The 25,961-nt window shown below is 44.1% G+C and overlaps 1 protein-coding gene across 11 annotated transcripts in view; it reads left to right on the top strand.

Annotated features, from left to right (window-relative positions):
* The window catches only part of THRB (thyroid hormone receptor beta), a 600,087-nt gene that overhangs the window by 430,222 nt on the left and 143,904 nt on the right, over positions 1-25,961 (top strand). Inside the window, exon 1 of one of the 11 annotated variants that reach the window (XM_085630524.1) lies at positions 20,987-21,097. The exons of the other annotated variants lie outside the window; for them this stretch is intronic. Within the exon in view, the coding sequence (XP_085486650.1) occupies positions 21,070-21,097 (28 nt within the window). The 5' untranslated portion in view covers positions 20,987-21,069. Of the gene's footprint in view, positions 1-20,986; positions 21,098-25,961 lie in introns of those variants that run through there. 11 annotated transcript variants of the gene reach the window in all.

Raw genomic sequence — 25,961 nt, 5'->3', positions numbered from 1 at the left:
AAAACCTGGAGACTTTTTCCACCAGGGTTGAAACATGTAGACCTTTTTATATATATGACCAACTACATATATATATTTTTTTCACTCACTTTACACTTTATTGCCAGATACCACGGGCCAATTTAACCCTATAGGGTATCCCCATTTACTCTTTTAACATTGATCAAGTGCTCTATGATTAAATAAAAATTTTTACAGAGTTAAAAACTTGACCAAATTTTAAAACACTACAATCACTTGCACACACAAATAACACCAGCTCCACTGTAATCAGGTGTCGCAGCACACCCAGATGGCACTCGGCCTCTGGGTGGGACCCCGATGATGAAGCATGTCACCAACTAGGTTGGTGAGTGAGGGGTCTTTAACCAAACTAAAGGATTGTCCCTTTCAGTACACCTCTCTTTAACTTGGAGGTATCATTTGACCTCAGAGGGCGCGCTCCTTCTTTTGTTTGCCAAATGTTTTGTACCTAGCCATGTTGCAGGGTACAGACTTACAGTACCATATGTGGCCAAACGCGGACCTCTTTTGGTCACATATGGTACTGCACCCTGCAGAAGATATGGTAAAGCCACCCTGCCCATAATGTGTTGCATGCAAGACAGTACTACGAGTACATTTAAATAGCTATGTCCATATATACAATTAGTAGCTTTGAAATGTGACAAAATAATGATTACATTAATTTCGGATTAGGTTGTACTCTGTGTTGAGCTGATGAAGGAACATTTATAGAAGGTTTCATAATAAATGTGAGATGTTCTAGTGAGTAAAATAACCACTGCCACCCTAGCTTAGGACCAAGTGTGTGTCCTGCCTGAAGCCTTTTAAGAAAATAGTGCCTTGAGGCTGTAATTAAAACTTTGGGAGTAACAACACATTTAACAGGGGGTGTCCTCATGGGAAGTTACAAGAAGAGACAAGGAGGTACTAAGGAGGGACTACTAAGCCTATTGACCAATGAAAAGCCATCATTTACAAAGGACAGTGACAGGAGCCACTTAAAAAGATGGGCAGAAAGTGGGCAGGGCTTAATGCCGATATCCTGAATACCACATGTCTCGAAGAGACAGCGCAAGTGCTGCCTACGCGAGACGTAAAAACACTTCAGGGAAAGAGACAATATGGTGTCCGGTGCCATGTAGTTGTCTTGCCATGCAGGATGCCTCATTCTTAGTGAAGATGGCAGGCTTGCTTGCAATGAAACCTCTAAGTAAATGTTGCTGAAAGAGAGCAGTGCTCTGGAAAGCATGGGACCTGGAGCAAGTCCGATTGTGACGGATCTGGAGAGGACTTGAACCCCAACCCAAAGTCCATGTGCTGTGTGACTGCAAACAGTGGGGATGCTGGACTTCTCCTACCTGGAGCCCTGTTTTCTACAGCACCTGGCAGGCATGCACGCGAGCCGCAGATAGGTAAGCACCACAGCTTCTTAGGCATCAGTGGAACCACGCATCTTGTGGGGGCAGTGGTGTATCATGGGCTGAGGAAGCGCTTCTCCCCCAAGGCCACTTTCAGGGCTAAAGCCAGTGCTTAATTTGAGCCGGTGGGGCCACAGGCCTTCATTTGTTCCTTGTCAGACATTCTCCAGAGCTAAAGAGGGAAAAACACAAAACGGGAATGAAGAAAAAGAAGACTTAAAACTGTCAACAAAGGAGAAAGCAGGAGCCTGTAGGAGTGAAATAAACAGGGGCAGTTCCTCCGTAATGGCGGAGGAGTGTCGCCCCACTGGTCAGTCAGTCAGCGGTCAAGCAAAAAATAAAATGACTGTTGACTGACTGAGCTGATGCCAGCAGTGTAGGAAGGGGTGGGGCCGGGCATAGCAGGGAGGAGTGCACTGTAAGTGCGCATGTCTGTTTGGTCGGCAGTCTTACACCTGTCAAACAGACATGCACACTTAGGTTTCTCCAACCCAGCTGGGTTGGAGAAACGTCACAGGCTCCTAGCCACAGTCTGAGTAGCAAACCAATCCTGGCGCTGCTCTCATGCTATTGAGATCAGTGTCTGGATTGGGTGGGGGGTCTGTGTCCCAATGTATGCTCAGAGGAGAGCCAGAGAAGAGGGCGGAGGCGACTGCGTCATGAGAAGTTTAAAAAAAAATATTATTCCACCTAATCCCCCGTCCCGACTCTCTACTTTAGTATTGTTACAGCCGCCACTGGAAAGAAAGGGATAATAGGGTTCTGGCAGTGGATTCATTAGATGGATTCAGGAAGAAGCAGGCTTTGTATTCGGCACGGGGACATTTAATAGCACCGGCCGTGGGCTTCTTTACAGAGTTTTGGTTACCGGCACTCTTTATGTTACAAATTAAGCACTGGCGCTGCCTAAACTATAAACTTATTAGATAATTTTCGGATTTCCCTGTTGGCCAAACCATTCTAGGTCTGACTAAACTACAGCATTTCTCTTAAACACAACAGGGCATAAACAACGGTCTAGCACGTATTTGTAGCTTTGCATGTGCAAAGTAAGCAGCCCTGAGCACCTGTACTTGTATCTCTTTTCAACTCCACTTCCGGGTTGCCCTGACATTGCAAGGTTGAACTTCCTGCTTCCTCCCGGAAGCTGCTGATCCTTCCTGAGTGTTCCGAGCCAGAGTGGATTACAGCATGCAGCCCAAGCCAAGCTTAGAAACTGACCTCACACTGGTGCAAGGAAATTATGTGTTCTCAATTTTCACCCACATAATCACTCCCACAAGGACGGCTGAAGGAAACAGTCACCCCCATTCTTCCATGTCACCTCAAACAGGAGAGCTTGCAGCAGGCAATTGAAGAGTGAACTCACGATAGAGAGGTGACATATTTTTTGACAATGTTTTGCTACTTGTGAAGAGAAAAGGAAAACCTATTTGACAAAAAACAGTCCCAGCAAAAAAAGTTACAGCTCGTCCAAGTGCCACACCACTCAGGTGATTTCCCGTAACTGATGCTAAATTTGAGCTGGTGGTTGCAGGAGCTGCCCACCTGCACTTATTTTTCCTTTTCGAAACTTGATTCTGAAAAGAGAAAAACACACAAGGGAGAATGGAGGAAGCAAAGATGGAAAAACTGTGACAAAGGAAGAAATCGGGAACCTGCAAGGGTGAGACAAAGGGGCAGGGCGTGTCTGGTTATGGGTTTAAGAGCAGTGAGGTTGAGTCAAGGCTACGCAGTCTTGGAACTTGGCACCCGACCTTCAGTCAGTGGCGTAGCTAGGCCTTAGGCCGGCCCTGCATTTGCGGCACGTGGTAACCAGATTGAAGATGGCCGCAGGTAAGTGTGGCAGGTGGGGGGGCCGCAGGTAAGAGCAGGGGGGTTCTGGTGATTCGTATGGCCGCAGGTAGGAGCAGGAAGGAGTTTAAGGGGGTACCGGTGAAATTTGCCGCCTTGGGTAAGAGCGGGGGGAGAGGGGGCCAGCCGCCCCCCCAAAAGTGTGTGCCACCCCACTCCCCCTAGCTACGCCACTGCCTTCAGTAGCGCCAGCTGAAGGGTTCTGAGCAACAATGTGTGCCCCACCACATTTCTTTACAAATTAGGCGCTGTATTAGACATGCAAATCAGCTGATAAAACACTTGCAGTGTGTTCTTTAAGAATTTAAATCTCTGGGAGTGTACATGAGACTATGCCCCGCCCCCAGTTGGCTGCACCAATCCTGGGAGATCATGGAGCTGCCACATTCAGCCCTGCACCTATCAGGACCACGATGTAAGGTGGCCCGGCCTCTGTATGTCATTACTGGCAGGGATCTGACCTTCTCCACAGAAAAGAGGTGCCATGAGTGAGAAAGTAGGTTAGGGTCTGAAATCGGTCTACCTCAGGGAGGTCAGCTTGGACTATGCCCACCATGTTTACTGCATACTTCATATTTTTAATGCCACCTGGTATATGCAGCTTTGCTATTTTGGCTCTAAGCACAGAAAATACATTAGATATTATCTGAATGTAAATAGAGAAAATAATACACACGTCTCAAAATGAAGGTGTCACACATCAGAAATACAAATGTCACACGTAAGCACACTGGAAAAATGAAATGTCACCCAACTGCATTACTGCTGCGAAGTGATGACTACCGTACAAGTAAACATCAGTAATGACATTTTTTACTGCATTTTTATAAAGCGCGGACATTACCCAAAGGTGTCAGAGCGCTGTACAATAGAGCTAGTTATGTTACAAGAGAAAAGTGGTACAGAATAAACATTACACAGACTAAAAATGAAGGGTACACAAACACAAAGTCCAACACAGCACACAGGGGTGAGGAATGTACAGGAAAATATACAAATTTACAACGAAGAGCGAACTTCCAAGAGGGGCCTGAGAATAAAGGGTGCACAAACACAACAAACACATAACCACTGCTCTCAGTGCTTATTGGGCAATTCAGAATTGAGGAGCAGGTACACGAAGCATGTACACCGTCCAGTGTCAGTGGTAAGACTCTACATGGATGCTTGGGTGAACCGACTAAAAAACACCGCGAACCTTACATTGAAAAATACTGTATTTTAAATCACTGTACGAGGAGCAGAGTTTGTGGCAAGAGGCCCAGGCATATGGAATGCATTGCTCAGCCAGGGGAAAAACGTCCTTCAAATTCAATCAGAGAAGTATTGAAAACAGGGATATAAAAAATTGCAGTTCTAAAGTAGACTTGGCGGCCACAAGTGGAAATAACTCGCAAACACATACTGAAAGTAGCACTTTAAAACTCAGCTGATACAACACTCTACAAACACTCACATTAAATACATATCTCTGTTGAGAGGGTGAGCCGTGGACCGAAAGGGGAGATTGTCTGTGCGCAATGGTTCCATTTGGCACCGCAAACCCACCTTCCGTTGTTCCAACATACCGCCTGAGCTATTTCATTGGTAGTGGTTGAAGCAAGGCAGAGGGTGTACCCCCAGGACACCCCCGAAACCGCAGCTATGATGCACGTCTCAGCCATGCCTTCCCGGAAGGCTTCTAGGTTGTAAATGAAAAACATTGCCTTGTGGTGCCTGCCACCGTCGCGGCCATGTTGGCTTGCCATGGGAGCCGTGTCTGCGGAAATGACGTCTATGATGCTCCGAGCCGCTCTTTCCCCTCTTTCCTCTCGAGGTGAAAAATCATTAACTTGCTCATCTGAAAAAGATGGCCCTCTCGTAACAGCTGAGGCCGCCGTCGTCCTTTCGCGTGGCCTCCGCCTCTGACACCTGGGCACTGCCTTTGTCTCCTTAAACTATGCGGTTCCATCTGAAGCCAGTTTGTAAAATGCCACATGTTTGAGTCTCGCCTTTTCATAGAAGCGCTCGTTTTTATGAGGTGGCTGTGGGTTCTCAGACATCATGGAGTCTAGAACCCTTTGCTATTGGTACATGGAGAAGGGCTGGATGTAGAGCGAAGGTGGCCTGGTGCCACCTTGAGAGGTGGTAGCACAGGCAGGAAGAGTCGCCTGTTTTTCAACCCTCTTGCCTCCTTTGATGTCAGTACAAGTAACGAGCTGTGGAATCCAGTGACGCTGCCACAACAAACCAGCACGTCAACAGTGCACACAGCGGCACTGACAGCAGTCGCGAAGTAGCACCAGGACACAGACGTCCCGGATGGTGCACTCCCAGCTTCTCCACCACCACCACCACCGTGACTGCAGTCGAGCACAGGGATAGCTGCTTGTGTTGGAAGCGGTGAAGTGAGAGCTGGAAACAAGGCCATTGTAAAGCAGTGCAGTAAAGGAGTAGAGTAAAGATGTGTTCTAGGCAGCTGTAAAGCCCAGGGGCAGTGGAAACATGCCTTGGGTAAGGGAAGTGTAATGGCTGAAGCCAGCCCTGCTGCAGAACGGCCACATGCCGAGGGGGAGGAACAGCTACGCCTAAGTGAGCCACCAACAGTTGGGGCAAACAGAAAAGCACCAATGGCGCACTCCTTGTGCCAATGAAGCATCTTGCAAGTGAGCAATTCGAAAGCAGAACCATTCCCTCAGTTTCAGAGATATGCAGTGCTGGTAGGCAATGGTGTGTGGCATTAGTCTGTGTTGGTAGCATTGGTGTGTTTGGCATTGGTGTGTGTAGCATTGGTCTTTGTGTTGGTGGAATTGGTGTGTGTGGCATTGGTCCATGTGTTGGTGCCATTGGTGTGTGTGGTATTGGTCTATGTGTGGGTAGCATTGGTGTGTGTGGCATTGGTCTATGTGTTGGTGGTACTAGTGTGTGTGGACTCAGTCTGTGAGGCATTGGTGTCTGTGCAATTAGTCTGTGTTGGTGGCATTGGCCTGCGTGTTGGTGGCACTATTCTGTGTTAGTGGCATTGGTGTGGGTGTTGGTGGCATTGGTGTGTGTGGCATTGGTCTGTGTGTTGGTGGCATTGGTGTGTGTGTGGCATTGGTCTATGTGTTGGTAGTATTGGTGTGTGTGTCATTGGTCTATGTGTTGGTGGTATTAGTGTGTGGCATTGGTGTGTGGCATTAGTCTGTGTTAGTGGCATTGATCTGTGTGTTGGTGGCATTGGTTTGTGTGGCACTGGTCTATCTGTTGGTGGCACTGATGTGTGTGCCATTGGTATATGTAGAATTGGTGTATGTGGCATTAGTCTACATTTTGGTTGGAACAGGTATGTGTGGCATTAGTCTACCTTTTGGTGGCAGTAGGGCATGGGTCTATGTGTTGGTGGCATTGGTCTACGTGTTAGTGACTTTGGGGTGTGGCATTTGTCTGTGTTGGTGGCATTGGTGTGTGTGACATTGGTTTATGTGTTGGTTGCATTGGTGCATGTGGCATTGGTCTGTGTTGGTAGCATTGGTGTGTGTGGCATCAGTCTATGTGTTGGTGGTTTTGGTGTGTGCGGAATTAGTCTGTGTAGCATTGGTGTGTGTGTGAGAAATTAGTTTGTGTTGGTGGCATTGGTGTGTGTGGGGGCATTGGTGTGTGTGGCACTGGTCTACATGTTGATGGCTTATGTGAGTGTGGCATTGGTCTATGTGTTGGTGGCACTGGTGTGTGTGCCTTTGGTATGTGTGGCATTGTCTGTGGCATTAGTCTATGTATTGGGTAGCACTGGTGTGTGTGGCATTAGTCTACCTGTTGGTGGTACTGGGGCATTGGTCTATGTGTTGGTGGCATTGGTATGTGTGGAATTGGTCTTCGTGTTGGTGGCATTGGGGTATGGCATCGGTCTATGTGTTGGTGGCATTGGGGCATGTGGCATTGGCCTATATGTTGGCGGCATTGGTGTGTGACATTGGTCTATGTGTTGGTGGCATTGGTGTGTGTGGCATTGGTCTGTGTGTTGGTGGCATTGGTCTATGTGTTGTAGGCATTGGTATGTGTGGCATTGGTCTATGTGTTGGTGGCATTTGTGTGATTGGCATTGGTCAATATGTTTGTGACATTGTTGTGTGTGGCATTGGTCTATGTGTTAGTGGTATTGGTCTATTTTTTGGTGGCATTACAGCATGTCATTGGTCTATATGTTGGTGACATTGGTGTGTGTGGCCTTGGTATCCATGTTGGTGGCATTGCTGTGAATGACATTGGTCTCTCTTTTGGTGATATTGGTGTGTGTTGCATTGATCTATATGTTGGTAGCATTAGGGTTTCTGGCATTGGTGCAGGCATTGGTAGCATTGGGGCATGTAGCATTGGTCTGTGTGTTGGTTGGCATTGTGGTAGGTGCCCTCGATGTGTGTGATGATGGCACTGGGGTATGTTGAATTGGTGCATTTGTCAGTGTCATAGGAGATTAAGTGACTTGACCAAGTATGCACAATCTCTAAATGTTAAATTGATATTTGGACTCCTAACTCAAAAATGCTTGCCCCAACTACTGGTAAAACTAAATCTTATAGCCTCCTCCAAATAGACAGACCTTATTTAAAGGTCAAGAACCATTATTTAGTGGCAACCTTTATTACTCAGAGTCAAAGTCTTCGTCGTCTCAGTCCTTACTTGAGGAAGAGGTGGTGTTCAGAATGTTGGAATAGACCATCCTAGAATACACAATTGGGATGAAAGACTTCATCTGCACAAAAAACAATGTATTTGTTCCGATAGCTCAGGGGTCAACTCTACCATCAGACGCAAGGTACTTCCATGGGAAGTACCTTCGCTCCTAGTGTGGCCTGCCTCTACATGGCAGCCTTTGAGGGAGAACACATTTTCCATGACACAAACCCATTCCGCAACAATATTCGTCTTTGGAAGCGCTTTATAGACGACATCCTGATCTTCTGGACAGGAGACCGCGATAGCTATGGTGATTTTTTTCTTTTTAGGTGGATTAACAATCTTAATCCTTACCTAAAATTTATCATCACAGCATCCTCGTCCGAAATAGCATTCTTGGATTTAACCATCAAAATTACACAGGGCAGTTTCACTACCACCATGTACAGAAAAGCCACTGATCGTAACAGCCTGCTACACTTCAACAGTCACCATCCAAAATCTCTCAAAGAAAACTTGCCCTTTGGACAATTTTTGAGGGTTAGGAGGAACTGTAGTACTTTGGATTATTACAAGAGTGAATCAGCAATTCTTGCACAAAACTTGACTGAAAGACAATACCCACAGAGGAGTATTGCACTCTCTAGGAAACGAGCGCGCAACAATCATAGAGATGGGCTCTTGGAACACAAAGTAAAAAACAGGACAGAGGTACTGACTTGCGTAACCACCTTTACACCAGCCTCCAACCAATTGACCAAGGTGTTGAAAAAACACTGGAACATACTCAACACAGGCACCACTAACTTTGAACTACCCCGGTTTGCGTACAAACGCTCCAAAAATGTCAAAGATATGCTTGTACAAACTAGACCCAAACCTAAGGACAAAGCCCCACAGAGTACACTGTGGCAACTGCCCATGGTCAGAGGACACTATCCATGTGGGATATGCAGTGCATGTGCTTTCACATCAGCACACAAGACTATAACACTCAACACAACCTTTATCTGGGAAATGAGAGCACACACGAACTATAACACTGATAACTGTATTTATCTCCTAACATGCCCTTGTGACCTCTATTATGTAGGGATGACGACCCGCCCAGTAAAACTGCGAATCTCAAAACATCGCAGCAATTTTCGCTGCCATAAGAGCAACACTAAAATGTGTGAAATGAACCACTCACCTGACTCTGTCAAATGGGTCATTCTAAAAGCCAACCCTAACATAGCTAAACAGAACCTGTTTGCAAAGGAACAGCGATGGATACACCGCTTATCTTCCGATACTAAGATTAAGATTTAACACAGCTGACCTAACCCCTATTCATCAACAGCTACCCCATTGGCTGCGGTGCATCTGCCCATTCCAATAAACATCATGCATATCCTTCAGACCATGTTATGATACCCTTGAACTGTCTCACATCTAAACAATGACTGGAGCGAATACACAGTAGATATCAATATTTCAATATTTGTATGTTATCCTAACATAATACGTTAGATCTGCGTGAGTTGATCCCATGTTAGACAAACTCGACCACTAACTCGCATTAGAGCACTTGCCTTCCCCCTTCTTTCCACCATGTATGTTGAACATATCAACCCCACTCTAAGATGGCCGCCATTTACACTTGCTCTAGTGACTGGCACGGACGACCCATCCCCTAGTCACATGACAACGATTAGGATAAGTCCGTCCCCGCTTTCCATCACGCTACCTCCCGGACTCGGTGGAGAGGGTAGGTCACAAGAAGCAGTGTGAGGAAAGCAAATGTAAGTAACCGTTACCCCAATTCCCTCTAACTTAACGATTGACGCATTCCATCGTTACGATGGCGAGCGCTTTTATAATTACCCGCTACCGTCGCTAACCTTTCTTTAAAAAAACCCCCTCCGGTCCCGTAGGTTGGATTTCCTGGATCGTTACTACCACGGGCTTCCAATTTGTTTATTTGGGGACACAAGGCTGCACCATTACATTTTGCAGCCTATATACCAGCCTACACGATAGCAGATTTGATTTTCCTGCTCGTCACCATCCTCGCTTACAAACACTACCCATACTCTCCACTGGATTCTATAAGCATCCACTTCCTAGAGATCAGCATGTCAGTTAAGTACTGAGTCCGGGATAATCTGACACACCACGAGACCCTCTCCCATACTCATTTACTTATGGCGGTTTTCTACATCACCGCACATCCTGCCCAACCTTTGTATTCCTGAAGCCTCAACCCTCCACTCAGGGCTGTATACACATCGGGGGATTAATTTAATTTAATACAATCTAACGAGTTATAGACACAGCGCTCACCAGGTTAAGCAGCTAGACCTTTGTTTTTAGGTTCTATTCCAGCCTGCTATTCACTACGTTTAGGTGGACATAAATTCCAACAATAGAATTAGCGACCCTTGGTTTATAATGGTTATCGTCTCACCCGAGACCTGGATAACTACATGTGTACTACTTACATGACTTGTTGAACCACACTAATTTCACCAATATTTGTTTGGAGTTATTACTTGAGCCCATAGAGCTTCTATTTCTACACATTTCTCCTTCATTTGTGTTATCTTTTCCCGCCTAGTCCTACTTACTGAGGAACTCAGACTCATGCGCAATCCACCGAGCACTGTTGAAGTCTGAGCAGTTATTGAATAGGGTGAGTCTTACCTTTGTATTTTCTGCTGTATCCATTGGATTTCCACAGAGGCGAGTAGTCACGATAGCTCACGGCGGGGATTCACCACCAACTCCTTTTACTATTTTTAACGAGTCCTTTGACGCACTAGCGTTCACCACTATTAAGTCGAAATCAGAGCTTTGAGTCACATTGAAGGCTGTGTTCCTTACTGTTATATGCGATACTTACCTGTATGTTATTTTTATAACCTTCCTTCTTTCCTTACAGGTAACTCCTGATCACAACAGGTACTTTAGTTAAGCAACACTTATATCCGCTACACACTTTGTTTTACCAGTAGCTTTAAGATGTAGATAGTTCCTCTTCCTTGTTTTTTGGTCCTGAAGAATCACAAGTAAATACACTCTATGCGAGAAACATGTTGACCCACATCTTTCAGCATAGGACACTCTAACACGAGACATTATACTCGGGCGAGTGCCATGCTCACACGTTTTTAATCAGGGTAGGAGACCCCCAGAATAAAAAGTTATTTCGTATCAGGCACTCCCAACCCTGTTTTAAACCACTCACACACATCTACACTACTCTGGCCCCACACCCGCACTTCACCATACGGCAGTTGGATAGAAGATCTCTGACAAAGCGCTCCTTTTTCCGTGAGCCCGTTGGGTATTGCACTGCCGACCTGACGAGGAGCAGCCCATATGATGAAGCATGACACCTGAAAGGGTGTGTGGGGGCACCATAATCGAACAAATGGATCCCAACCATAGACACATTGTCGATTTAGTTGGATCCAGCCTCCTCTTTGACTTCACGGACTCGATTACAGAGGAACGGCATAAACTCACATCTTGTGATCTTTGTTTCGATAGCAACAGGAAAGATAGCTCCCCCCCCTTTCATATCCTTTGATACCCCAGGAGCAGGAACATCTGATATCAAAGTTAGTAAATACTGGAAAAATATACAGTATACAGAAAAATAAAAAGGTGTCCCAAAGAAACCTAAATGTCTAAGAGCCAAATGTCTTGAAATGTTTGCATTATGGCTCCTACTGAAACTGATACGGCGTAGTCAGGCTTTTGGAATCCTTCCCTATGGGCGCATGAAGCTCTGCCCACTCTCCGCCCATCTTTTTAATTGGCTTCTGTCACTGTCCTTTGTAAATGGTGGTTTTTCATAGGTCAATAGGCTTAGTAGTCCCTCCTTAGTACTGCCTATTCTTTTCTTGTGACCTCCCATGAGGACACCCCCTGTTGCGTGTGTTGTTACTCGGTAGGTTTTAATTACAGCCTCCGAGCACTCTTTTCATAAATAGTTTTCTCAATGGTCTCAACTCTCTTTCTAAAAATGTAGGTAGTGCCTTTCTTTTTTTATTTGCGGTGCAGAAAGCGGCCGCATGCATTTCTATATCTGTTTATTATTTGAATTTTATTTTTCAATGGTAGCACCACGCTTTGCTTTATACATCATAAGCTAAAGCACAGGTGCTGCGATTGGTTCAAAAGTAAAGAAATAAGAAAGAAATGTGCATTTCTTTTTCTATTTCCTTACTTTTGAAGCAATCGCAGCACCTGCGCTTTCGCTTAAGATGTTTAAAGCTAAAGCGCGGGTGCCACTATTGTAACAAAAGTAAATAAATAGAAAAAAAATGTCAGCTGCACGCTTTTATTCTTCTATTTGTTTACTTTTGTTATAGTGCCGCGATGGCTTTGACACACATGCATTTGCAACGCAAAAGGTCTCGCTGTTGCCATCGACTTGCGGGTAGGTTTTTCTACAGTGCAGTTCCTCTCTGCTTGGCCGCGAAAGGGACATCGACTCTCCTGAGATATTTTAGATGTTCTGAGGGGGCTTCAACTTTGAGCACAAGTAGGTGGGTAGCACTGGCGTAACGAAACTTGAGAGTGCCCCCCTGCAAGGTACGTGGAGGGGCCCCTCCGGACTCAGTAAGGAGCTCTCCGGCCAGAATACCTTGCTGAGGGGGCCCCCTGGAGCTGAGGCCCCCCGCACCGCAGGGGCTGCGGGGGTCTGTGTTACGCCCCTGGTGGGTAGCTAAAGGGCTGCAAAATTGTTCATTCCTCTGCAGCCTTCTGCATTAATGCGATCAACCCGGAACCAAACAGCATATAGCCTAGGAAACAAAAATGTTTAGTGAACGTTTGTTGATTTCCATACAGTTTCCATAGTTCTTGGCAGAGATGATTGCTTAGGAAACCCCCGCTGCTATTCACGACAACCGTAACAAGTCAAACATTACCCCTTAGATGAACCATGCTCATGGCTCCATGTAGCCCAGTAGAGCAGGGGTCTCGCCTTTCTGAATACAGTCAAACAAACTCTGAAAGTCTTTAAACGCTGTTTAAGGGGTATTGGCATGCTCCTGCTCACAGGAACATTTTAGAAGCAGGAGGACTTTTGAGAACTCCTACCTTTTTATCTACAGAATCTGGTGTGTTTGCTACTTCTGAAGCTAAAAGGTGGATGCCACGCTAGCCAAAACAGAACTTACTTTAGGTACCTGTGAAAGATCTTCAAAACCATTAAACAAATGCACTTTGTTCAGATTGGTAGATCTTGGGCATGACTAGTAAGGTTTAAGTGTCCGTGATACATTACCGCCTCTTCCCTATTTCTTCGGCATATTCATGTAAATATTTAGGTATATGTGATTATATCATTTCCTTCTCTCCTAGAGGTAGTTTGACATTTGGGGTATAATAAAATTGTCGTTTAAAAAAAATAGTATTTAGGGATTATATCACACCTTCACACCCCAAGCACTGGAAAGTATTAACAGCCCACATGGGCATGATGGTTCCATTTTACGAAGTACCGCGAACCAGCGAGAAATCCACCTAGATCCCTTTCGGCTCCGAACAAGGTCCCACTACATCTGAGACCTGAGATGCGCTTCTCAGAAAGCATACGGCTTCCTCAGAGGGGTGTAGGCATAATACATAAGCACATACAGAACAATACATCCTGTAGGGCGAAGATAAAAGACACTTAAAGGATGTTACTGTACCAATTTATAGCGGGCCTCGTCCTAAAAACACAACATAGAAGGCGTTGTTCTTGCTGGGGTACCAAAGGATATGCAAGGGTGGATGGGCCTACTTTTCATGATGAATAAAGAAGAAAGACATTGTGCAGAAGTCTTTCTTCCTAGCTGTGTAGGTTAGCAGGCTCTGTTCTTGCAAGCTTTCTTCTCCTCAGTTAGGTATGGTATGGGACGAGGAAAGCAGACGGAGAGGTCATGTTTCTATCTTTGTCTTTAAGATTTCTATTAAGACAGCAACATACTGTGCTACAAGGTCGAGATAAATTGATAAGTAAGCACAAACAACATCAATAGCTGTATCAAAGATCAGAGGAGCATAACATGCAGACAATAAGAATATCACTTTTCAGATAAGTATGAAAAAGACACAAAGCTTTGGTGCCCAGAGCATCCTGCCCTTCAACAATGCGGAGATATATACATTTCAGAACTGTTGGCGTGGGGCATGAGATGGCGCCACAGTGTCCTTAACTGTGTGTCCAGGTCATACATCACAAACACTTCCACCTGCCCGACCAGAACAGGCTGCTAGATGTATGGGGGTAGACAGTTCCCTTAGGTGCAATATTGCAAAAACGCAGTTTTGTTTTTTACATTTTGAATGTTTTTTTTGATTACATGACTTAATTTTTATCTCTCTCCTGTAATGAGATCTATGAGTGGTGCTATTTTACAAAAAGGAGAGTAGAAATTAATTTCAGGGCTTTTTGTTTTTAAATATTAGTTTTACATTATTACAAGTTCTACCTATAACATCACTTTACCCTTTGTTTTTTTATTGATATATGTATGTGTGTGTATGTGTGTATATATATATGTATATGTATATATATATATATATATATATATATATATATATATATATATAAATACATATACATAAATATGTGTATATATACATATATGTAATATATATATGTATGTGTATATATATATATATATATATATATATATATATATAAGTCACAGGTTGCCCCAAATGAGAACGCCACACACAGAGAGAATGACGCACACCACCTCGCAAGCGTCAACAGTGCAGCAGGTCGCTCGTGGTCCCAAACAGCCATACGCGTTTCGAGCTCTGATTTAGCTCTTGTTCACTGGCACAAAAGCAGGAAAACTGCATCGTAAGAACAAATGTTTTGGGGTCCTGGATGGCAGTATATGGACTACCTTAACCAGCATGCCATGCGCCCAGTTGGGCGGGACCTTTGATCCAATAAAAACATTTGTTCTTACAATGCAGTTTTCCTGCTTTTGTGCCAGTGAACAAGAGCTAAATCAGAGCTCGAAACGCGTATGGCTGTTTGGGACCACGAGCGACCTGCTGCACTGTTGACGCTTGCGAGGTGGTGTGCGTCATTCTCTCTGTGTGTGGCGTTCTCATTTGGGGCAACCTGTGACATATATATATATATATATATATATATATATATATATATATATATATCTCAACAGTCAAAGTACCTGCTTGGAGAGCCACCATCCGTCGTCACCTTACTAAAATCCGCAAGGCAATCCTGCATCGTGATCCCCAGACGTGCAGCGTTTAAAGCACCAAACATATCCCAACGCGTTTCGAGCGTCACTGCGCCCTTGCTCACGGGTGCTGGCGATTGTGATTAAAGCATACCACAACACCTGATTCGCTTATTTATACTCCCTTGTGGGCGTGTCAAAGCATAGTGCATGCTGGTCAGGTAAGTTTTTAGAAAGTTCTCTTTATTCTCATTGATCGCCAAAATCACTTTAAAAATAATTTCCCCAATGGGTTACTGTCACGTGTAGGGGTTCACTTACAGGACTGAAATGTCCTTGAAGATGAGACAACGTTCCGAATTGCGCCAATATTAGTTTTCCATTATTACAAGATCTACCTATAACATCACTTTACCCTTTGTTTTTTTATTGTTATATGTATGTGTGTGTATGTGTGTATATATATGTATATATACATACATATACATAGATATGTGTATATATACATATATATAATATACACATATACATGTAATATATATATATGTATGCATATATATATATATTACCTACTGGCGGTCGCCAGTAGGTAGTTATAGTTAGGACCCCTTTTCCATAGGAAATCCGCAACATTCTATTTTGAATAACTTTGGCGCCGGTCGATGAATCCTCGCGAATTTCTCAACATAGGTGGGGCGCTACGCTCCGCTCCTACCCTGAAAGTCTCGGGGGGATTCGTCAAGCGGGGGCTGAGATAAAAGGGGGGTCCCAAAACGCGTTTTTCCCATGCATTTTTCCATAGGACCTTTAGAACGAGCTACAGCCCGAACGGCTGAACAGAATTACTAGAAATTTGGCAGAGAGGTAGTCCCTATGTCAAGGAAGTGCCTTTTGTAGGTTTGGTGTAAATCTGTTCAGTAGATTCTGAGAAAATAGCCTTTAAATCAATATATATATCTGAGCCCGCTTACGGTACGCTTACCGTACGCTTACCGTACGCGTACGGTGGCGTGCGCGAGCGCGATTCTGATTGGCTCTTAGATCTTAGTAAACATTCGAATCGGCCGAAACCAGGAAGCGGCGTCCGCCATTTTGTCTCTCGCACTGAGTGTTATTTATCAAACATGATGCCCAAAAACATGTTACGGGGCTGTTTTGACAACTCCCTCCTACATAGTCATGTTGAGGGAGTCCCCAAACATCCCCCAAGAGCAAAAACGGTTTTATTTTTTTTTCGGCAATTTCGCCTAGTACGCTTACCGTACGCTTACCGTAAGCGTACGGTAAAAAATAGAAATAAAAAAAACACTATCCACACTTATCCCACCCCCTGTTCTTTTGGTGGCCGTAGGCCACCAAATGTACAGGGCTTATTACATCAGTAAAAAAACTATATTTTGGCAACATGAAATTATAAAATCGAAATAAAAAAAACACTATCCACATTGACCCCACCCCCTGTGCTTTTGGTGGCCGAAGGCCACCAAATGTACAGGGCTTATTAAAGTTGATAAAAACCGTGCACGGAACGCACTGCGTTAAGTGGGCGCGCACGCCTCGAATGGCGTAAAGTGACTTAGCATTTAAAAAACCGTACAAATTCACTGAAAAAACCATAGGTTTCACACACGTTATAGTTAGGAATTAGCATTTAAAAAACCTTGCAAATTCACTGAAAAAACCATAGGTTTCACACATGTTATAGTTAGCGGAAATTTTACTGATAAAAAACCAATGAAATTGCCCCGTTATAGTTAGTGCTGGCAACTATAACTCACGCGACCGCAATCTTCTGCTGATGACATATGTGTCTTTATAAAAAAAAATATTTGTAATATATGTATAGCTAAAAATGTATGGAAGAAGACATGGGCAAATAAGTGTCTAAATACAGTATTAGCATCAGCAGAGGATTGCGGTCGCGTGAGTTATAGTTGCCAGCACTAACTATAACGGGGCAATTTCATTGGTTTTTTATCAGTAAAATTTCCGCTAACTATAACATGTGTGAAACCTATGGTTTTTTCAGTGAATATATATATATATATATATATATATATATATATATATATATATATCATACTAGCAGCTCAACGCCAGCTAGGTCAATCTTTTCGTAGGAAAAGCTTTTATTGTTTCTTTGATAACTTTGGTGCTGTTCAATGAATCTGCACAAAACTTTCCAAGCAAATGTTCTCTCACTTCTACTCCATTTTGGAAAGTTTTGCACTTATCCGTCAAGCTGGGTCAAAAAAAGAAGGAAACCTCGATTTCACATTTTAATTCCCACAGGAACATTGCTCTATGATACAGAAAAACAGCTGGAAAAATTAAATTTGGCATAAAATTTGAAATATACTCAGAAAGCTTGCTTAAATCTATTGAGTATTTTTTGAGACATTTGCATATAAAATGGTGCTCTGGCTAGTCATCAACTTGTTAATCTTCTATGAAAATTAGCTCTATCTGGACAGTTTTGTTCCCGGTACTCCTGCGGTACCAAACATTTACAGAAGACTCAAATCGCACTGGCTGAGGGAGGCTTTTATTCCATCAGCTAGTGGAATACCACAGTATCCATGACGGTACCATGGTACCTCACGATCAGATTTGCCAACTGCAACATCTCATTAAAATGTAACGCCAGATATTATAGGAATCAGGGACTCTGTGTCCTTAGAAAGTAAAATAAAAGGTATAATGGATAGGGTAGAGACGCTCTACCCACCAGGTTTTTGCTAGCCTGCGGCTAACCCCTGCTGCGTACAGCCAAAGCTTATGTGCAGGTGTGGTTAGGCATACAGGCTGTGCTGGCCATACATGGGGAGTCGGGTGCAGGCCTTGGCTGAAAGCTATGCACAGTTGTTAGCTGAATGTGAGGTGAGTGGCACAGGCCCTGTGGCCAACCCCAAATGTGCCCCGCTGAAAGCCATGAGAAGCAGGCGTCGGGATGCCCATCGAGGACTGGATGCATGACCTGGGTGAAGGTAGAACCCCCAATTTAGGTTGTTTCATTACTCCTGCGCTTTGAAAGCCTTTAGCTACAGTGAGAATGATTGAATGGTCTCATTAGTAATGTCATCAGTGTTATTTAAATATAATCAGTGATGCCAACAGTGATGTCATGCAACATGACATGAATGAGCTCATATGTTAGGACATAAGCAGTTCATAATGGAGGTGCAAGTTATAGTAAGTTGACTAAACTTTAACTGGTGTATTTCAGTGGTTTTTAGGTTTTTCTAACATTAATTCATGTCTCATTCTAAAACCTAAATATAATGTCAATTTAAACTTTGTTTTTTTTCAGTGAGGGTGTGTGAAGCGAGATTTGTTCTCTTCTGTTCTTTTGTATTTCAAAAAGTACATCATGTCTTTCTTAGCCTGATCCAGTGTCATGCCTCTGTACCCTCTTGCCTTAAATCTTACCAACATAATTTCCTGTTCCGGCTCAAGCAACTCTGGTGTGCTGCAGTGGCGTTTGACTCTTCAGAACTTACCTCATGCTATGCTGTTTTTCAATTATAATGGAATGTCCCTCATATTGTGCAATATACTGGCGCCTGCTGTTTCTTTCCTGAAAATAAATGTGTGCATCTCTTTATTGACTAAAGTCAACCTTGCATCTAAATAATAAACAGATGAGTTACACATTTACGGATCAAATTAATATTTAATTTAAATCTTGCCAGTTAAGAGTCCTAATGCATTCTTTAGCTCTTTCTTCAAAGCCCTTTGAAATATGAATTAAATCATCAATGCAGCATAGCTGTCAAATGAAGTTAAGTATATTCTGGAAATGTTTGACCCCAGACCATCTGCTCCTCCCACCAATCCAATTATAAATTTGCATAGCTGGGGACAAAGCAAGTGCCCATGATAGTCTATTGTAGTTGTATGTACATGTGCGTATCAAAGAAAAAAGTATTCCCTTTGAGGCACCACAACATCATTCTAAGGCTCGTGTTGTTATGATAGCAAAAATGTTTAAGCATTGACCTCAAATGAAGCCTGCTTGCCCGTCTTCCATCCTCAGGTCTTATACATCTATATAATGGTTGTGCATCAAGGGTAATAAAACAGATGTCTGTCTCTCATTTGATATTGTGGATTTTAGAAGAAAATTGTTTGCGTCTCTAATAAACGATGGCAGAGCAGGAACATGATGTATAAGAATTTTATCAATATAAACCTATGGAAGTTCAAACAAACTGTTCTGTGCTGAGATTATAGGCCTGCCCAGTGATTCGGGTATCCTTCTGTACCTTTGGCAACAAATAATCTCTGAGTTTACCGATAGTCATAGTGTAGGTAAGGCAGAGCCAAGAAAAAGGGGGTCACAAAAGTAAGATTTCACATTTTAATTTTCATATGGTTCTTTGCTCTTCGATACAGAAAAAAACTGCTGAACAGAATTACCTCAAACTTACCACGAGTTTAAAAAATTTCTCAAGGACTGTGGTTTTGTGTAAATCATCTGTCATTTTTGAGAAATTAACATTTAAAGAGATACTTAGGTTGAACATGAAGAAGCTACATTTTAGTGATATCTTGGCTGCTGTAAAGCTCTACTTTTTAATTGCCCATAACTCTAACGAATTTGCATGAATTACACAACTGTACAATTCTAATTTGAAATACATACTTCAAACACATGCTTAAACCAACAATAATACTGCATTCATAGTCATCCCTTTTTAAGTGGTAATTAGAATGTGGCATGTCATATGTAAGCCTATTAATAAAGTTTGTAATTGCTTCTGTCGCATTAACTGAGACCATGAGCATGTCATTTGGTGCACGAGTTATGATTTGCGTTGCTGTTGCAGATTGTGGTCCTAGCAATTATTAGTAATTAATATATATATTTATATTTTTATATATATATATATGTGTGTGTGTGTGTGTGTGTATATATATATATACGTGTGTGTATATATATATATATATATATATATATATATGTATATATTCACCATATATATAGAGATATATATATACATATATAGATATATATATATATATATAGATAGATAGATAGATATAGATATTGTTATACGGTATTCGTAACAAATGTACTAGGAACAACTCCCCTAAATATCATATAATTTATTATTACAGTCCGAAGGTGATATTCCCATACTACAGAGCGCGTCTGCATTGAGGAAACTCCAATTAGTGCCGGCAGATTTGATTCTATAATCAATTTATAGATTCAATCAACTGATGCCATGCTTACAAGGCCTAATTATCATGATTTTATTTCTCTGCATAGATTTAACCCTTCGTGTTCTAGTTATGGTTAAATATCTTTCTTAGTAAGTACTGAACATCAGTAACCGCATGACCAGTGGCGGCCCGTATAGGGCGTGTTACTGGGGCGGTGACGTGGGGCAGAGGAGGGGCAGGGTGGGGGGTTGCAAAATGCAGCATACGGCCGATTGCAGGTAAGTTAAGGGGAAAAAAAACGAATTTCGTTGCGCGTACAGCATCGCCAAATGCGATGCAGCGCGCGCAACAAAATTTGTTTTCTTTATTTTTTTCGTAACTTACCTGCAATCGGCCGCATTTTGCAACCCCCCACCCTGCCCCTCCTCTACCCCACATCACCGCCCCGGTAACACGCCCTATACGGGCCATCGCTGAGCATGACATAAGCCATACATTCAGATGCACAGAGTATAATATGCTATTTATTATCATTCTTCATGCAGAGGCAAATTGACCTACACGAGGTCGCGCGTCTTGTGAATCACAGACTCTCGCCGCATTCAGCTTGTAATCAAAGTTCATATTACGCTCTTAACACCTGCATTTGTGCTATCTGTATTTTAAGGACTTCTGTTGCTAAATATCGCCACAGGTGATGAACCCTCCTGCTGCTTGCCAACGTTTGCTGATCCTGGGATGGTGGTCTTTTTGGACAAAACACTTTACGTATCTGCCTGGCTATGCAGGCATACTGCTACCCAGACTCAGGTAGTATTTTTTCCTAACATCCTCCAATCCACACTAGGCTTCAGGGGCATTTTCTGTTTGCTCTACAAACCATCTGATCCCATGCTTACATTTGACCCTGCTTGAGGTTGTATTACCAAGTTCAGATATGAACAGATAGACTCCTTTCCATCTATCTAATACAGTGATTAATTTGTGCCGGCGGTTGCAGGTGGTGTGCACCGGCACTCATTTTTAAGGACCTGGTTTTCCTCATTAGACTTTGACTCGGAGCAAGAGAGAAGCACTCTGTACAAGAGGGTTAAGTAATCTTCTTTAGTGTTTTTAGAAGTCTCACCAGGACACTTGGAGCATTGATCTAATAGCCATTGTGTTGGTCCTGGATAGACTAGCTGAAAGTAAAGCCTTCCTTTCGGCTCACACTATGCAAGGCCCTGGTGCTTGGAGCAGTTTCCTAGGATGCATCTGCTGTTTGAAGCTCGTGTCTGCTTCTAGTGAGTTCTCTGGAAATGTAAGGGTATTCAAGAAAGCAGGAAACGGTGGAGGGTGGTGCCTTCTTAATTGGTCCACGTCAGTGGATAATCGACATAAAGAACATTGCTCAAAATGAAATTACTTGTGGTGTTTTTATTTTTTGACAAAAAATGCAGGTATAGATTGTGAGAGGAAAAGCAACAAGCCGACACGTGTTTCGCCCTAGTGGCCCATTGGCCTTGGGCTTTTTCAAGGCTAGAGTGATTTGAAAGTCAAGAATAAATTAGGTGAGAAAGAGTGAAAGAGAAACCAATTAAGAAGGCACTACCCTCCGCCGTTTTCTAACTTTACCTTTTTAATGGCTCTTGGGTGTAGCCATTCAGGAGGATTGTGCCACACATAAAATTGGGCCTTAACAATTGTAGCGCCGCAAGTCCAGAATTTTCCACCCATACAGTGTTTCATATTCAAGGAAGCAGAGCTACATACAGAAGTAGAAACATTACTTCATAGCACCGTCGGCTGAGGTCTCTTCCGTGAATTCTGGCGCAGTCGGTTCTTACTGGGTGCACTGCTTAATTGGTAAAAATATAGGTGCCAGGGCCCTCAACAGGAGGCCACTGCAGCTAGAATCACCCATTGTCCCTGCAGCGCTGCCAATTACAGAACCAAAACAACTAACCCTCACTCTCCTGGAAGTGTTATAATTCACACTATCCCAGGTCTCCATAGCTGTATGAATAGCTCGGGTGGCTGGTAAAAGTCATTGTTAATGCATGTTGAATTAATACACAACTCTTGTGGTGCTTATCTCTAAATTAGACAAACAGCGCCACCATCTGTCAGACCCTCATAAGTGTCGGTGCAGACAATTAAGTACTGGTGCCAAGCACCGGAAACCACCGGCTCAAGTGAAGCACTGACTCGGTGGAATCTGTGAGGGGCACTGAAGTTTACCACTGGTGTCCCAGCACTTAACAAAGTTTCTCTTTGTAAATTTACTCTGATTGGGTAATGAAGACGAGCAGGGAGGACCTCACGCTGGGAGTTGGCGGAGGGTGTGGAACTCTGATACTATGTGACATAAGTGATTTCCCTCAATAACTCGCGGCCAGGTCTGTCGGTTCCTGGACAGTGTTTCCTGTATAGAGAAGGCTTCTGGTTACCTGTTACTCTGAGGAGGCCGTGATCGGTGCTACAGACAGCGGAAGGCGTCCTACATGCAGCGGGCTCTAGATACTCCAGAGATTCTGCATATGGTGAGGTGTTGTGGGTCAGTGGTCCTGGAAAGCCCACCCTCCAGTGGAAGCAACATTGACAACAGGTGGAATGTTGAGGGAAGAGGATGGGTCCAGGACACCCTTGATGGTGGGCTAAAGGCCTGGGTTGCGGCATCAGACGGGCATGCGAGTGAGACCGCGCAGCCTTCCGGAGTGGTGTAGGGGTGGCTCTGTTGTGTTGTATTGTCGATGCCTTTATAGAGTTCTCCATACTCCTGAAGAGGTGCTGAAGGTGGAACTCTTCTCTTTGGACAGAGGAGTGGGTGTCGGTCGTCTGTTGTGCATAGGTAGGAATTTGATGCGCCCAAGGGCCAAAGTTGTGCTCTTGTGTGGTTTTTTCTGTGTCCTGGTAAACTGAAGCAACATAGAAATACAGGACAAATATGCATGTAATTTCAGCATGTAGATGGATAAGGAATGGGTGAGTGGGGTTTGGCCCCTCTGAAGGGTTTTGATGTAATGCTTGTATGAAACGCACTGCTCAAACCGTGTCACGGCGAGCTTATGGCCTCAAATATGCACGAATGTAAGCAGAAAGTGTGAGACTAAACACTGTTGTATATGCCAACCATCTACAGAGGTGGAGAGGGTCCCCTTTGGAGGTGCAATCATGGATCAACTGAAATACAGGCTTTGAAGTCTGCACATGAGCGGTTGAGGAGCCATCCTACTATGGTGTGTGCTCCAATGGGTCCAACCAAAGCACGTGGCATTAGTATACTCCCATCTGGGCCCGGCCTACTGTGGGGTAGCAGAGGAGCCGTCGTTATATGACCTGCCAGTGTAGGTGCTCTGAGGGGCCCACCCAGGCGCAGCAGAGGAGCAGCCTAAGGGAATGGGCAGTATACAGCCAACCATGGTTGTTACTCAGAGGGATCCTCGCTCAGTGCATCTCACAAGAGTGTGTCGTGCTAGGGCCGAGGTAAGGGTGGAATGGAGGCTGAACCTGGTGAAAGATTGGTAACATGAAAAAGTAGTGCCATGAGGGGGCGTTAAGGGAACGGCTGTGGGGAGTCTAGGGTGGGGCTTCTCATTCTGGGACCTACATGGCTCTAATTAGGTCAAACAGGGAAACCGCATAGGAAGACGCTCTTACCCTCATGTTACACAGGGTGAGCCCTGGTGACGTGTGCCTGAGGGTGGGGTCACATGACTGTCCTGCAAGGTGGAAAGTGAAGAAAGACTAGGCCATGGTTCCACCTTGCGGAGGTGCCACTTCTGCTGGCACTGCTGGGGGGACAGTACAAGTAGGGGAACCCCACATGTTTAATAAGTCCCGCCCCCCGCCGTGCAGGTGCCCCCTTATGGACTGTGTCTGCTGATCCAAAGGATCCTAGGTCAAAAAGCGAGGAAGATGTGTGCCTTCCCTTGATTGGGTGTGAACTTATAAACAGCAGCGCGCTTTATACATTCTGTATTCATTCGGTCGCACTGGTTTCGAAATGGGAAATGCAGAAGTGAAGCTGCGGTCCCTCCAGGCCTGAGTGGGTGGCTCAGGTGCACAGCGGCGATGGAGAGGTGTTAAGCGGCCGACAAAGCGCTAGAAGGCCGCACAAATGGCAACTGTGCGCTTTACAAATGACAATGCCATAACAGAGCTCACGTAAGAGGAAACCTGCTGGCCTTATAAATATCGGGTATGCTTCCACTGGAAACCTGTTGTGTTGTCACCCCTGGCAGTATATCAAGAGTGGCCCGGGAGGAAGCATGTCCCTGTGGAACTCTAGGGGAGACCCCCTGATCACTCCCACCCCACACCCACCTGCAGCTGGTTTTAGCATTTTCCAATCCTCAATCAAGAAACGAGGGTTGGTTGTGTAAGTGCAGATCTTCACCGTGCAGCCCCCGCCTTTTCGATTCAGTGTTCCGCAGCAAAAGTTCAGGCAGGAGTCATGATAGGTGGGTCCACTCGAAAACGTGATATTGGAAAATGTTGCCCCGTTTCAGCATTCCTTCCTCACAGCCTCAACCAGAAGGGACTTTCCAGTGGCCTAGTTCAGTCAGTTCTTTGGATTACCTACATTTTCCTCTGTCATTCACAGTACTCCCTTGAAATTTGGTCTGGCCTTACCTAAGTCAAGAATTGCTTAAAAGTTGAGGTTTCTATGGAATCCCCTGTCTTTCCTGTCGATTTATATATTTGTTTTAAACAGGTTTGAACTCCAGACATCTCTGCCTTTCTCTTTAACTCACTATTGCAAGCACTAGGGGCCTTCGCCACATAGGGGTTTGGGCCGCTAGATTCATCTAACGTCGCTTGTACGTTCATCAACGCAGTATCCAAACCCTGATTCAGAGAATCCCAGGTGGTGGATTTTTTATTTCACAAATGGGATTAAAGACCATGCCAATTCTGCCAGTGTGGGTGATTTTCTTGTGTCCACAGGCTCATGGTTGGAGTGGGTTTGTGGGCGTCCTTTGGAGGTCCTACCTGCAACTTTCGGGCCTTAGCCACAAACTCTGAAGTCGGCGAGCAGAAACATAACCTCTTGCAGGTAAATTCTCTGTTTTCAAGTGCAAGCGAGTTACCGCCTGCTGTGGGCAGTTATAAGTATATTTCCAGGAGAGGAGTGGGGGAGAAACAAAAGGAAAAAGTTAAATATTTGTCAAATTTCCTGGTGCAAATTCTGCAGGTGAAGATTTACGCAGGTGAAGTTCACCTAGAAATCTAGAACTATTGTCATTTTATGGAAGTACTGTAGGGATCATGTGTGAATACCCTAAGAATTAGACATTGCTCTAAATGTAGCGGCGACCCTTTAGGAGTCCACGTATGACTATTATCCTTAATTCTAAGGATTGGATCCTAGATTTATGTTCTTTTCTGAATTGACTCATCAGATTTACAAAGTTTTGGTGTGTCTTGTTTCTGCTTTGCTAGCTAACTGACATCTACTCGCCTTGACCTTAGCACTCGTCCTTGGATATAGGAACACTTCTATTCCCAGGTTTAGTTTCTAATGTCATTTAGAATACTTTATCAGATTTGCCTCACAATTTACAACAGTTTCAACTTCATTTCCGTTGCCTTGACTTTTGTTGGAAGCGGTCAGTCATTTTCATTATCCATTACAATCTTCCAAAAGATTTGAGACCCAACTCTTCTTAGGTCGGCGTTAGCCAAGACCTTT

Source organism: Triturus cristatus, chromosome 10, assembly GCF_964204655.1.
Source record: "Triturus cristatus chromosome 10, aTriCri1.1, whole genome shotgun sequence".
Taxonomy (NCBI): domain Eukaryota; kingdom Metazoa; phylum Chordata; class Amphibia; order Caudata; family Salamandridae; genus Triturus; species Triturus cristatus.
This window is presented reverse-complemented; position numbering and strand designations above follow the sequence as displayed.